The 12,269-nt window shown below is 39.9% G+C and overlaps 1 protein-coding gene across 1 annotated transcript in view; it reads left to right on the forward strand.

Annotated features, from left to right (window-relative positions):
• The first annotated feature begins 3,074 nt into the window (after nucleotides 1-3,074).
• Nucleotides 3,075-12,269, forward strand: part of LOC118889744 (T cell receptor alpha chain MC.7.G5-like) — a 257,692-nt gene continuing 248,497 nt past the window's right edge. Inside the window, exons 1-2 of the mRNA XM_036841837.1 lie at nucleotides 3,075-3,123; nucleotides 3,378-3,674. Coding sequence (XP_036697732.1) covers nucleotides 3,075-3,123; nucleotides 3,378-3,674 — 346 coding nt within the window. The remainder of the gene's footprint in view (nucleotides 3,124-3,377; nucleotides 3,675-12,269) is intronic.

The raw sequence follows: 12,269 nt of genomic DNA on the forward strand, positions 1-12,269 counted from the left end.
AACCTCAGCATCTGTGCAGAGGTCGGGGGAAGTGGTCGGGGTAAGAGAAATATAGAAAATCATTGACTTCTCCTTGGAATAAAAGCTCCTCCTATCTGAATATAAGAGACACAGAGAGATGAATGTCTATGACTTGTAGTCCTTAAATTAACAGTAAAAATGACACGTGTAGTGCTGTCCAGTTTTACAGGTTGTCTTCATACTTGCTATCATTTGTAACCCTCATAGCTTCATATGGTATATGTGACAGGTCAGACTTCTGAAGCATTTCCTCTGTCCAGCAAATCTTTATAATTTTCCTGGGAGCTCTTGCCTCCGGGAATCTTAATATTTTCCATTTTGTTCATAGGTGCTTGTTCTTTTAATTGTCCATCCATGTCCAAAACCAAATCTCCTCAGAAAAAGGTACCCATTTTAGAACACAACAGCTGTGACAGCATAACCAGGGAGGGAACTCACTGGTCCTACCGTACACTTAAGACATAACCTAGGTTGACGGTACCTAGATCAGGTGACCTAGAAGAATGATGGAATGGCCTGTTAAAGGCTCAGCTAAGAAGCCAGCTCAGGGGCAACAGCATTAGTGGTTGGAATGCTATTCCAGGAAGAGATAATATTCCTTAAATCAATGTCTGGTGTATGGTGCTGTGGCACCCTAGCTAAAATACACAAGTTTAGAAACCAAGAAATGGAAGCAGAACAGACTCTACTCCTATCACTCCCTGTAACCCACCTTCAGAATTTGTGTTTCCCTTTTCTCATAGTCCTAGGCTCTGCTGGATTAGAGGTCCTGGTTCCCTGAGGAAGAATGCTTCCACCAGCGGACTCAGTAAGGGCCCCACTGAACCTGCAGCTATGACCGCCACCTAGGTCACTTTGAACTCCTTGTGCCAATGGTCCAGCAGACAAAGACAGGAGTTATTAGATGGGGGCATAATCGACCCGATTACCATGGAGTACCAGATTGTTATTACACAGTGAGAGCAAGAAGAACTATGTTTGGAATGTAAGCGTTTCACATGGGGTGTTTCCATGGCCAGTAAAAAGAGCAAGTGGCAACAAGGCCTAAAAAGGACAAAGTGACAAAGAATTGAGATCTCTCAGCAATGAAGGTCTGGGTCACCCCACCAGGCAAGAATCTAAGTTCGCCAAAGTGGTATCCAATATAAGGAAGTCTGGAGAGTACAGTGGAGGAGGGAAAAGATGAGTACCAGTTATAGACTTGGTACCAATTAAAGGAGTGGAGCCTGAAGCTCAGGTTGTGCAATCTCCTGTATTAAGTGTTTTAGATGGATTGCAGCCAGCCACAATCTTGAAGACTCAGAGACACAGTGAAAATAACGTAAGACAAGCACGCATCTGAGTAGTGCAAAGAGCACCCTATAACAAATATCTCATGTGCCTTGTTGTCACGTCCAAATGACTAAGGCTGAATTTATCAATAGCTGTGATAGGCAATTCTTGGACACTCGGACTCATCTCAAGCTGATAACATCCAACATTAAGCATGCACTGTGCATTATTTTTACTTCCTACCCCAGGGCCTTCTCTGACTCCTTGGGAACTCATTCAGCCCATGGGCAAGCACAGCCGAAAAGTATAGGGGAATTACCACCCCTGCCAGCAAGCACCAACCAGAGGGGAAAGAGACAGATGAATACACTGGCTTCTTGCTTCCCAGCAGATAATCCTGAGAAGCATCCTGTATGCTTCTCGGAGATCCTGGCAGAATCAAGCCCTCATCCTGTGCTGTCTACCTCCTCGTTTCTGCTTCTTAAGATCGCATCCTAAATAAACTATCTTCACCTGAGTCCTTGCTTTAGACTCCATTTTGGGGTGGAACAAAATTTAATAGAGAAAATTTCTTTGAAATTTTAATAGAGAATTCTTTGAAAATTTAATAGAGAAAGAACAGAAGAAAGTTCAAGGTGAACTTTACTGGGCTGATTGCTAATAAGAGCATGGGGGTACTTGAGTGATTACATAATTGGAAAAATAGAAACTGTCACCTTATTTTTTCAAAAGATGGTGAAACAGACCATATTTACAAAACTCCAGTCTCTGCAGATGTGTGATCATGTCCTTACTTACCAAATCTCAACTTTTATCATTATCCCCGTCCCTGAATCTGCTCACTCTCTATTATTTAAACCTCATTCCTACTTCTTCTCAAAATATACCTCTATTCCAGTCCATCTATTCTCCTTACTGACCCATAAGCACTTCAAACTCTTGAATTTTTTTTCTGGTTGTTCCACTCACCCAAATTTCCCTTTTATGTGTGTGTCAGTCTGGTCAAATCATATTAGTCCCATAAGCACATCTTAAAGCTCTATCTCCTCCAAAGTTTCTTCTCTAATAGTGAATCCTTGAATTCCTTCTCTCCTAAAGTCACACTGTGCTGAATCTGAAAGATTGATTCATAGTGACTTACCTTTTTAAAGCATTTGCTATTGTTTCCAGGCCCTGATCTTTCCTCCCCCAAATATATTATGGTCTCTATGAGGACAGAACTTTGCGTTGTACAGGTATACAGCATTCTTCAATGCTCTTGGCAATACTGGGCACATAATAAGTCCTAGATAGAGCCCGAAGATTATGCGTAAAATTTATTTTGTAAACATCATATATTCATAAGAGAATATTAAAGGGAAAATCAGTATGTTCTAACACAATCACAGAAGGTTTCTTTGGAGAAGTTATGATAAAAGGTAGGATTTTTAAAAGCAGCAATGAAGGGAAAAATAGGGTATGTTTTAAATATCAGGGTCTCTTCATTGAATATAAATAGAAATCTGAAACTCGTATAAACAGATTCCTTACAGAACAGATTTCTTTAAACCAAGTTCTTTCTGGGTAGAGGAGTGAATCATAGGAATTGCCTCAGTAATTATTTCTGTGACCTGAAGAGGGCACTGCTTGCACAGTTGACCACAGTTGACAACAGCTACTCAACTGCCCACCTGACATAACAGTTCCTGTTCTGAAGCTGTGATGTCACCCAGTACAGCTAATACCCAAGGTTCAGATAAGAACAAGAGGCTTTTCTCACCCTGCAGGAGAGAGCTGCCAGCATGGCAGTCCCCGGTTTGCTGTGGGCTGTCGTGGTCTCCACCTATCTTGGTAAGGAAGGCACATGTTTTGCTTTTACTAACATCCAATAGGACTGGGAAGTAGGAAGAAAGATTAATAACACAGGGATCTTACCTCCTCATGGGTCCCAGCTACTGGAGGCAAGAAAGCTGATGGATTTTACCTGAAGTTTGGATCAGGCAGAAGAAAGGTGGGTGGGGATGGGAACCAGTTTGGGCTGGTCTGCCTGCTTTCTCTCCCTCCTGTGACACCCAGGGTGGTCCTTTCTCTCCTCTTTCCCACAGGATCCAGTGTGGCCCAGATGGTCACTCAGCCTCAACCAGAAGTGTCTGTGCAAGAGGCAGACACAGTGACCCTGGACTGTACGTATAGCACTAGTGAGAGTGATTATTATTTGTTGTGGTACAAACAGCCTCCCAGCGGGGAGATGATTTTCATTATTCTCCAAGAAGCTTACAAGCAACAGAATGCAACCAACAGTCGCTACTCTGTGAACTTCCAGAAAGAAGCCAAATCCTTCAGCCTCAGGATCTCAGACTCCCAGCTGGAGGATGCTGCAATGTATTTCTGCGCTTACAGAGGTCCACAGTGAGACGAACAGCAGAGAGAGGCTTACAGAAACCTCAAACCTCAAACCTCAGCATCTGTGCAGAGGTCGGGGGAGGTGGTCGGGGTAAGATGAACATAGAAAAATCATTGACTTCTCTGGAGAAAAGAAATACTATTCTATCTGCCTATAAGAAACACAGAAATGATGCTATAAGCTGGGATTCTCAAAATAGTAATAAAAATAATGGAGGTACACAATGCTTTATAGTTTTGTAAAGTACATTCACATGTATTTATTTAATTCTCACAACCCTGTTGTTATATAGGACAGGTCAGATATTCTGTGTCACTGCCATCCAGGCACTCTCATAGCTCGAACTAAACCTATATTCTCCATCTGCATGCCCCATGATCATATCAAAGTCAACATATCCGAAATTGAGTTCTTATACTCCCCACAAATCTTATTTTTTATTTTTCCCTCCTCAGCTTTGCTCAGGATTAAGACACACAATAAATTTCTGAGTTTGGAGACTTTCTCCACCCTCTACCTCCCAGCCTAGGCTATCTGATCTTGTGTGTGTGTGTGTGTGTGTGTGTGTGTGTGTGCTCACACCTTATTTCTTTCTAATTACAAAATGGGGTGAAAAACTACATCACATTTATCTCATTGTTTCCTGATTGATCTATCAGTCACCCTTCCTGACTTTAACCTAATTTCACCCTGTATTTCTTAAATTTCCTTCATGCACCATTGGTCTGACCTAAGAAGTTGAGGAAAGACAACAAACTGTCAAATAGGATTTCATGTGCTGCTAGTACTAGTCAGCAAATGCAAATTAATTAATTAATTAATTTTTAAAAAACAAGAAGGTTAGCTTCTGATTTTGCTATCATTGCTGCTGGGAGGAGGTGAGCTATCTAGAAGAACCAGGTCTAAAGGTAGAGCCAAGCAGCTGCCATCGTCAGGGCCACCACCTTACATCCCCTGAGAAATCGGGGATGTCTGGACCTGGAAAGGATTCATCATACTTACGCAAAGCTGAAAAAATAATAAAATAGAGAAAATGATCCAACATTTCTTTGTATGTCCATAATTCGCCCAATACATAGCTTTTGCTATGAAGACCCCTCGTGGAGCATTTAATTCCATCAGCCCACTTCAAGTGAGTGATAAAGTTGGAGCAGATACTCCATGGCTATAGGTAAGTCCAATGAGAGGGTTCCGGAGCTGAGGTTGGAGGTATGTTTAGAATGAGTGATGGAAGTTACTGGATTTGGAAGAAACCAAGGGGAGCCAAAGCCACATTGCTAAAGAATAACTAAAAACAAGCTTTCACAGGAATACTGTTTCATCCCTTAGTTATCAGTACTAGCTCATGGGATTAGGTACCCAGGCTGGAATAGAACCAGAGCTGGTGACATGCAGATATTCTTTTGGATTTCCTGTGGCTTTTTCACAGCCTTCCTTGAGAGCTCCTCCACTGCCTGCCTTAGACCCATAGCCTCATAGCTAAAGGTCCCCTCTTAGTCCCCTTGAACAGCTTGGAGCCGTTTGGAACACTCCCATTTAGTTTCACATGCTGCAGCCCAAGGGCAAGTTATGCCACCCCTGTTCACCAAATCCCATCCAGTCCCACCACTCACTCTAAACATACCCCTTCCAGCTTCAGTTCCTAGAGCATCAGGTCCCAGCCCAGGCTCAGCACCCCAGGCTCTAGCTTGTCTAGAAAAGCAGGTGAGACAACAAACTCAGTGAGGGTATCACCTCTCACACAAGTCAGATAACTCTGGGCCATTCAAGTTTTACCCTCTCTTTTACACCCCAGGTCCAAGTAGTCACCAAGACTTAATAGATTCAAGCTAGTTATCAAAGCTTACTTCTTTCTGTTCTTGCTTCTAGTGGCGTCAGCTCCTTTCATTTGAATTAATAAATGATCATCTACCTCTAGTCCGTCTATCATCTAGTCTCTCTGTCCTCATTTGTGCCCCCTTCAAACACTGCTTCACACGGCCACCAAGTGACCTTCCTACAATAAAAATAAAGTCATTCCCCCTTCAACAAATCCCCGTTTCCCACAGAAGAAGACTGTGATTATTCAGAATGTGAGTCCATCAAAGCAGAGACCACTACTGTAGCCCCAGCACCTTCCATGCCTGACAGGGTAAACAGTCGAGAGCTATCTGCTGAATGGATTAATGGATTAGTAATTCAGCCTCCTTTGTTGCCACACTCCTATCCTCTCCCACTCTATGCTCTCATCTCATCAGCACATGAAATTGTTTCCTGCCTCTACGCCTTTGTGTACTCTGTTCCCTCTGTGTGGAATGCCCATCCCCGCTCAACCACTTCACTGCTGTTCAGGATGTTCCCAAGTTTCCCCTCTTCTCTGAATCCTTATCCTGACCCTCTTGCCCAGCTAAAACTGATCACTTCCTCTTTTTAACCCATAACTGAAACCCTAAGCATATTTCTACTGTAACAAACCTAACACTTTATGGAACTTAAATGTATGTTTTACTTTATTCCCACTAAAATGCAAGCTTTACTTGTCGGAGGCTGAGTTTTATTCATTTGAATAGCAATAGTGCCTACTATGTTCTTAAATTCACAGATATAAATTTTTTTTAATTTGGCCAGTGTTATATTGCTAGCTTTTTTTTGTTGTTGATTGAGGTAGAGTTGATGTACAATATTATATGTAAGTTTCAGGTCTACAACATTGTGACTCACAATTTTTAAAAGTTGTACTCCATTTATAGTTACTGTAAAATATTGGCTATATTCACAGATATGATTTTTTAAAGTTTTTTTGAGTGAAGTTAATTGATGGCATTTTTCTCATTAAACATGATAAAATAAAAATTGATAACTTTTCTACATTGCCATCTCCTCCATAGTTGTATTTACTAGGGATTCTGAACTAACTCAGAGGAAACAGACTATATGGTATGCAGAAAATTAATAGTAATGACAATATTATATCAATAATAATAGTAGTAGTAGTAGCTAACACAAACTGTGTATACATGTCCCACATTCTGATAGGTGCATAACATGTATTATTTTATTTAGTAGTTTCAACAAATCAATTCAATGGGATGGGTGAATGGACGAATGGACTAATGAATAACACAGGGAGGAAAAAAGGAGATTTATATAGTAGGATAGCAAATTTACACTGTACTTAGTTACATATAGAAAGATATGTAAAGAAAAAAGTTTCTTTAATGATCTTTCCCATTAACCGTCCCATCTACTAAGTCATTATGAAACTTAAACTTTGAAACTTGCAATTAACAATACCTCAGTTTCTTCAGGTTTAAAGAGTTCCTTTCGGGTGTCAATGTTTTTAAATATTCAGTCCATTTAAAGTTCAACTCCGTGTTAGGGCTGATTTAAAGTCTCTTGGATGACTCAATCTCTTTAGGTGCTTTGTTTGAAGTTCCACCACCTTAACCTCCCCTTCCCCAGGATGACATCTGGGTAATAAGGGGAAATAATTGAGTGTCAGTTGAGGAGGAAAGAAAAGCCTTAAATCCATGCACTGCCTTCTGGATCCTTTGGTCTATGTAGCTGAGTAGCCAGCCTGGTCTTCTCCATGGGTAGGTAACTCGTTAGGTGTGGGTTATCCCACCTGGACTTTTGAGACGTGCTCCACTCTCCAATGTTCTTGTGCTCTCATATTTATCAACATGTTTCTAACCTATCTTCACCCCATGAGTTAATCTGTCTTTCGCAGGAGAGGGAAAGGACAAGGGTCCTGACATCTGATTTCCTTGCTCTGCCTCCATCTTCCTTTTTCTTCGATCAGTCTCCTGAGACCAATAAAATTGACATTCCTATCTCACCTACACCTTCCTGTCACACTTCCCTTATATAAAAACTCTACTATCAGGTCTAACAGGCCTTACTTATAACATAGTGAAGGATATGATGAAATAATTTAGAAAAAAGTGTACCTTTGAGCGAACCAGTCATCCAAGACAATTCTCTTGCTGAGAAGTCAAAAATCCAAATTAAATGTCAGAACTGAATGACGAAATGAACTATTTTCATTCCTTTGGGAATAATCTAATCTCCCTTCCCCACTCAAAATAGATAGAAAGAATATAGATAAGGTTATGTGCCTGGAAGTGTAAAAGAAAAAATATTATGTTTCAAAAATATGTTCCCAATTACATGGAGAGAGAGGAAACAATTTATGTACCCAAGAGTACAACATAAAATCACCGTGGATATTTTCAAAGAAGACAAAGACTTTTAAAAGTATAAGAATTAAGAAAATGAAAGATAAGCCACAGACTGGGGGAGAATATTTGCAAAACATGTATCTAGTAAAAGAGTGGTATCCAAAATATACAAAGAACTCAAACTCAACAATAAGAAAATAAAAAGCCCAATTAAAAAATGGCCAAAAGATATGAACAAACATCTTACCGAAGAAGATATACAAATGTCAAATAAACATATGAAAGCATCATATATTGATATAATTAGGGAACTGCAAATTAAATCAACAGTGAGATACCACTACACACCTACTAGAATGAGTACAATCCAAAATACTGACAACACCAAATGCTAGTGAGGGTGTGGAGCAGCAGAAACTCTCATTCATTGCTGGTGGGAATGCAATATGGTCCGGCCACTTTGGAAAACAGTTTGGCAGTTTCAAACAAGACTAAACATAATTTTATTGTATGATTCAGCAATAGAGCTCCTTGGTATTTACCCAAATGAGTTGAAAATTACATTCATACAAAAACCTGTACACAAATGTTTATAGCAGCTTTATTTGCATTTGCTAAAACTTGGAAGCAACCAAATACAAAAAATCCAATTAAAAATGGACAGAGGAGAAATGTCTATTTCGATCTTCTGCCCATTGTTTGATTGGGTTATTTGTTTCTTTTGATACTGAGCTGCATGAGCTGTTTGTATATTTTGCAGAGCAATCCCTTGTCGGTTTCTTCATTTGCAAATATTTTCTCCCATTCTGAGGGTTGTCTTTTCATTTTGTTTATGGTTTCCTTTGCTGTGCAAAAGCTTTTAGGTTTCCTTAGGTCCCATTAGTTTATTTTTGTTTTTATTTTCATTACTCTAGGAGGTGGGTCAAAAAAGATCTTGCTGCGATTTATGTCAAAGAATGTTCTGCCTATGTTTTCCTCTAAGAGTTTTATAGTATCCGGCCTTACATTTAGGTCTTTAATCCATTTGGAGTTTATTTTTGTATATGGTGTTAGGCAGTGTTCTAATTTCATTCCCAGCACCACTTATTGAAGAGGCTGTCTTTTCTCCTTTGTATATTCTTGCCTACTTTGTCATAGATTAGGTGACCATACAGATGGCCAAAAAGCACATGAAAAGATGTGCAACATCACTAATTATTAGAGAAATGCAAATCAAAACTACAGTGAGCTATCACCTCACACCGGTCAGAAAGACCAGCATCAAAAAATCTACAAACAATAAATGGTGGAGAGGGTGTGGAAAAAATGGAACCCTCCTACACTGTTGGTGGGAATGTAAACTGGTACAGCCACTATGAAAATCAGTATGGAGGTTCCTTAAAAAACTAAAAATAGAGCTACCATATGATCCAGCAATCCCACTCCTGGGCATATATCTGGAGAAAACGATAATTTGAAAAGATACATGCACCCCAATGTTCATTGCAGCACTATTCACAATAGCCAGGACATGGAAGCAACCTAAATGTCCATCAACAGAGGAAAGGATAAAGAAAATGTGATAAATATATACAATGGAATATTACTCAGCTATAAAAAAATGGAATAATGCCATTTGCAGTAACATGGGTGGACCTAGAGACTGTCATACTGAGTGAAATAAGTCAGAGAATGACAAATATCATATGACATCACTTATATGTGGAATCTAAGAAAAGGGTACAAATGAAGTAATCTACAAAACAGAAATAGAGTTACAGATGTGGAAAACAAACTTATGGTTACCGGGGGTAAGAGGGGGAGGGATAAATTGGAAGATTGGGATTGACATATACACAATACTATATGTAAGATAGATAACTAATAAGGACCTAGGGTATAGCACAGAGAACTCCACTCAGTACTCTGTAATGGCCTATATGGGAAAAGAATCTGAAAAAGAGTGGATGTATGTGTAACTGATTCACTTTGCTATACATCTGAAACTAACACAACATTGTAAATCAACTATACTCCAATAAAAAAAAATTTTAATGGACAGAGAAACTGAATAGACATTTTTCCGAAGAAGGCATGCAATGGCCAACAGGCACATGAACGTGTGCTCAGTACCACTAATCATCAGAAAAATGCAAATCAAAACCACAATGAAATGTCACCTCACACCTATTAGAATGGCTGTCATCTAAAAGACAAGACATAAGAGTTGGTAAGGATGTGGAGAAAAGGGAACACCTTATGCACTGTTGGTGGGAATGTAAATTGGTGCAGTCACTATGGAAAACAACGTGGAGGCTCTTCAAAAAAATAAAAACAGGATTACCATCTGATCCAGCAACCCCACTTCTGGGCATATATACAAACAAAATGAAAATGATATCAAGGAAATATCTGCACTCCCATATTTATGGTAGCATTAGTCACAATAGCCAAGATATGGAAAGAACCTAAGTGTCCATCCTTAGTTGCTTGGATAAAGGAGAAGTTGAATATATGTACGATGGAATATGATTCAGCCATGAGAAAGAAAGAAATCCTTCCATTTGCGACAACATGGATGGACCTGGAGAGCATTGTGTAAGTGAAATAAGCCAGAAAAGACAAATACAGCATGGTATCACTTATATGTGGAATCTAAAAGGAAAAAAATGTCAAAATTTTTTGTTTGACTTTTTTCTTTTGTTTTCCTACAGAGAATAGGAAAGTGGTTGCCAGGGCTGAGTTGTGGAGGAAATAGGAAGAGGTCGGTAAAGGGTACAAAATTTCAGCTATAAGATGAATAAAGTCTGAAGATTTAACGTAAAGCATGGTGACCACAGTCGATAACATTGTGTAATTGAAATGTGCTAAGAAAGTAGAACTTAAATGTTCTCAGCAAGACAAAGAGATAAATATGTGAGGTCATGAATCTGTTAATCAACTAGATAAAGTGAATCCTTTCAGAATATCTACCTATACATAAACCACCACGATGTACACTTTAAATATCTTAAAAATTTATATGTCAATTACATCTAAGAAAGGCTGAAAAAAAAAATGTGCTAGTAAAGACACCACCATAAAATGTAGAGACTCAGTATTTTTATCACAGCTGTGTTTTGAGAGGAAAGACTTAGAGAAAATGGGAGTTCTGAGGGTCACCCCTCCTGTCTGTCACAGCGCTCAGTGACAGAGCCCCAGAGTTGCTGGTGCTTGGAATGTCTGAAAAAACACATTGGTTGCTGAAACAAAACTAACACAAAATCAGGAAAACAGGATCAAGGTAGATTTGGGTGAGAGGCTCAGGAGAGAGAAAGAACTATGATGAGGAAATTGAGACCTCACTGGATTTTACAAGCACAGTTTTGCTGTGGGGCTGACACCAAACTTGTGGTTTCACAGCTGAATTTAGGAAGAGGATGTGGGGCACACTATCCACAAAATTCTTGGACCTCAACCTTGTGGCTCCTGGGACATGGTTTGGAAATAGTGATTTTCCAGAGTTCATCACTTGTGTTACTGATTCTTTCCAGAAGGGGGAGAGCGGGTAGAGGGCAGGTGATGGGGGGGGGGGGGCGTGAGGGGTGGGGAGTGGATGCCTCAGGGTCAGGGGTTCTGGGAGATTCCAAGTGCTCTGTGAGCAGGGCAAAAAGGCTCTCAGTATCCCAGGATATCCTCAATATCCCAGGATATTCAAAACAGCCCAATATTTAATCACCTGTTTGGAAAGGGCATAGATCCACCGGAACAGACAGGGGAGGGTCAGATTTCCAGAAGAGATCGTTGGTGGGGACCCCCTACTATGCTAGGCATTAACTCTTTAGTTGCTGAATCCTGGGTAAATCTGGGTAATGCATGGTAGATACTGGAGGAGAGCACTTTCAGAGGTGACGAATTGCCAATGAGTGTGGAAGTATTTCTATATTTAACAGCCAGTATGGGTCTCATAGCACATACTCATAATATATCAACTGTGTGAGGAGTAGTTACTCTGCCTATAATTCATGTGTATTGTCATCGGGTACTTGATTCATTTGTTCCCAGATGTGATTAACTGAGGGAGCTTAATGTACTTTTCCACTCAATATCGTCCTCAAAAAATATAAAATAATTTGGTTAACCAACTTCTTAATTTATGTAATCATCTCAAACAATAAACATTGTTTTAAAAAGATGAACTTCTATAGAATGGTAGTTAATCAGGGTACAATTCTAGGCATAATTTGGACTTTGAACAAAATATTCTATAGTGACTAAACCTATGTCTTATGATTTTTTTTTAATTTTGTAGAAAAAATCCTCAATTAAATAGTTACTGGGCTTCCCTGGTGGCGCAGTGGTTGAGAATCTGCCTGCCAATGCAGGGGACACGGGTTCGAGCCCTGGTCCAGGAAGATCCCACATGCTGCGGAGCAACTAGGCCCGTGAGCCACAGCTACTGAGCCTGCGCGTCT

Source organism: Balaenoptera musculus, chromosome 2 (assembly GCF_009873245.2).
Source record: "Balaenoptera musculus isolate JJ_BM4_2016_0621 chromosome 2, mBalMus1.pri.v3, whole genome shotgun sequence".
Taxonomy (NCBI): domain Eukaryota; kingdom Metazoa; phylum Chordata; class Mammalia; order Artiodactyla; family Balaenopteridae; genus Balaenoptera; species Balaenoptera musculus.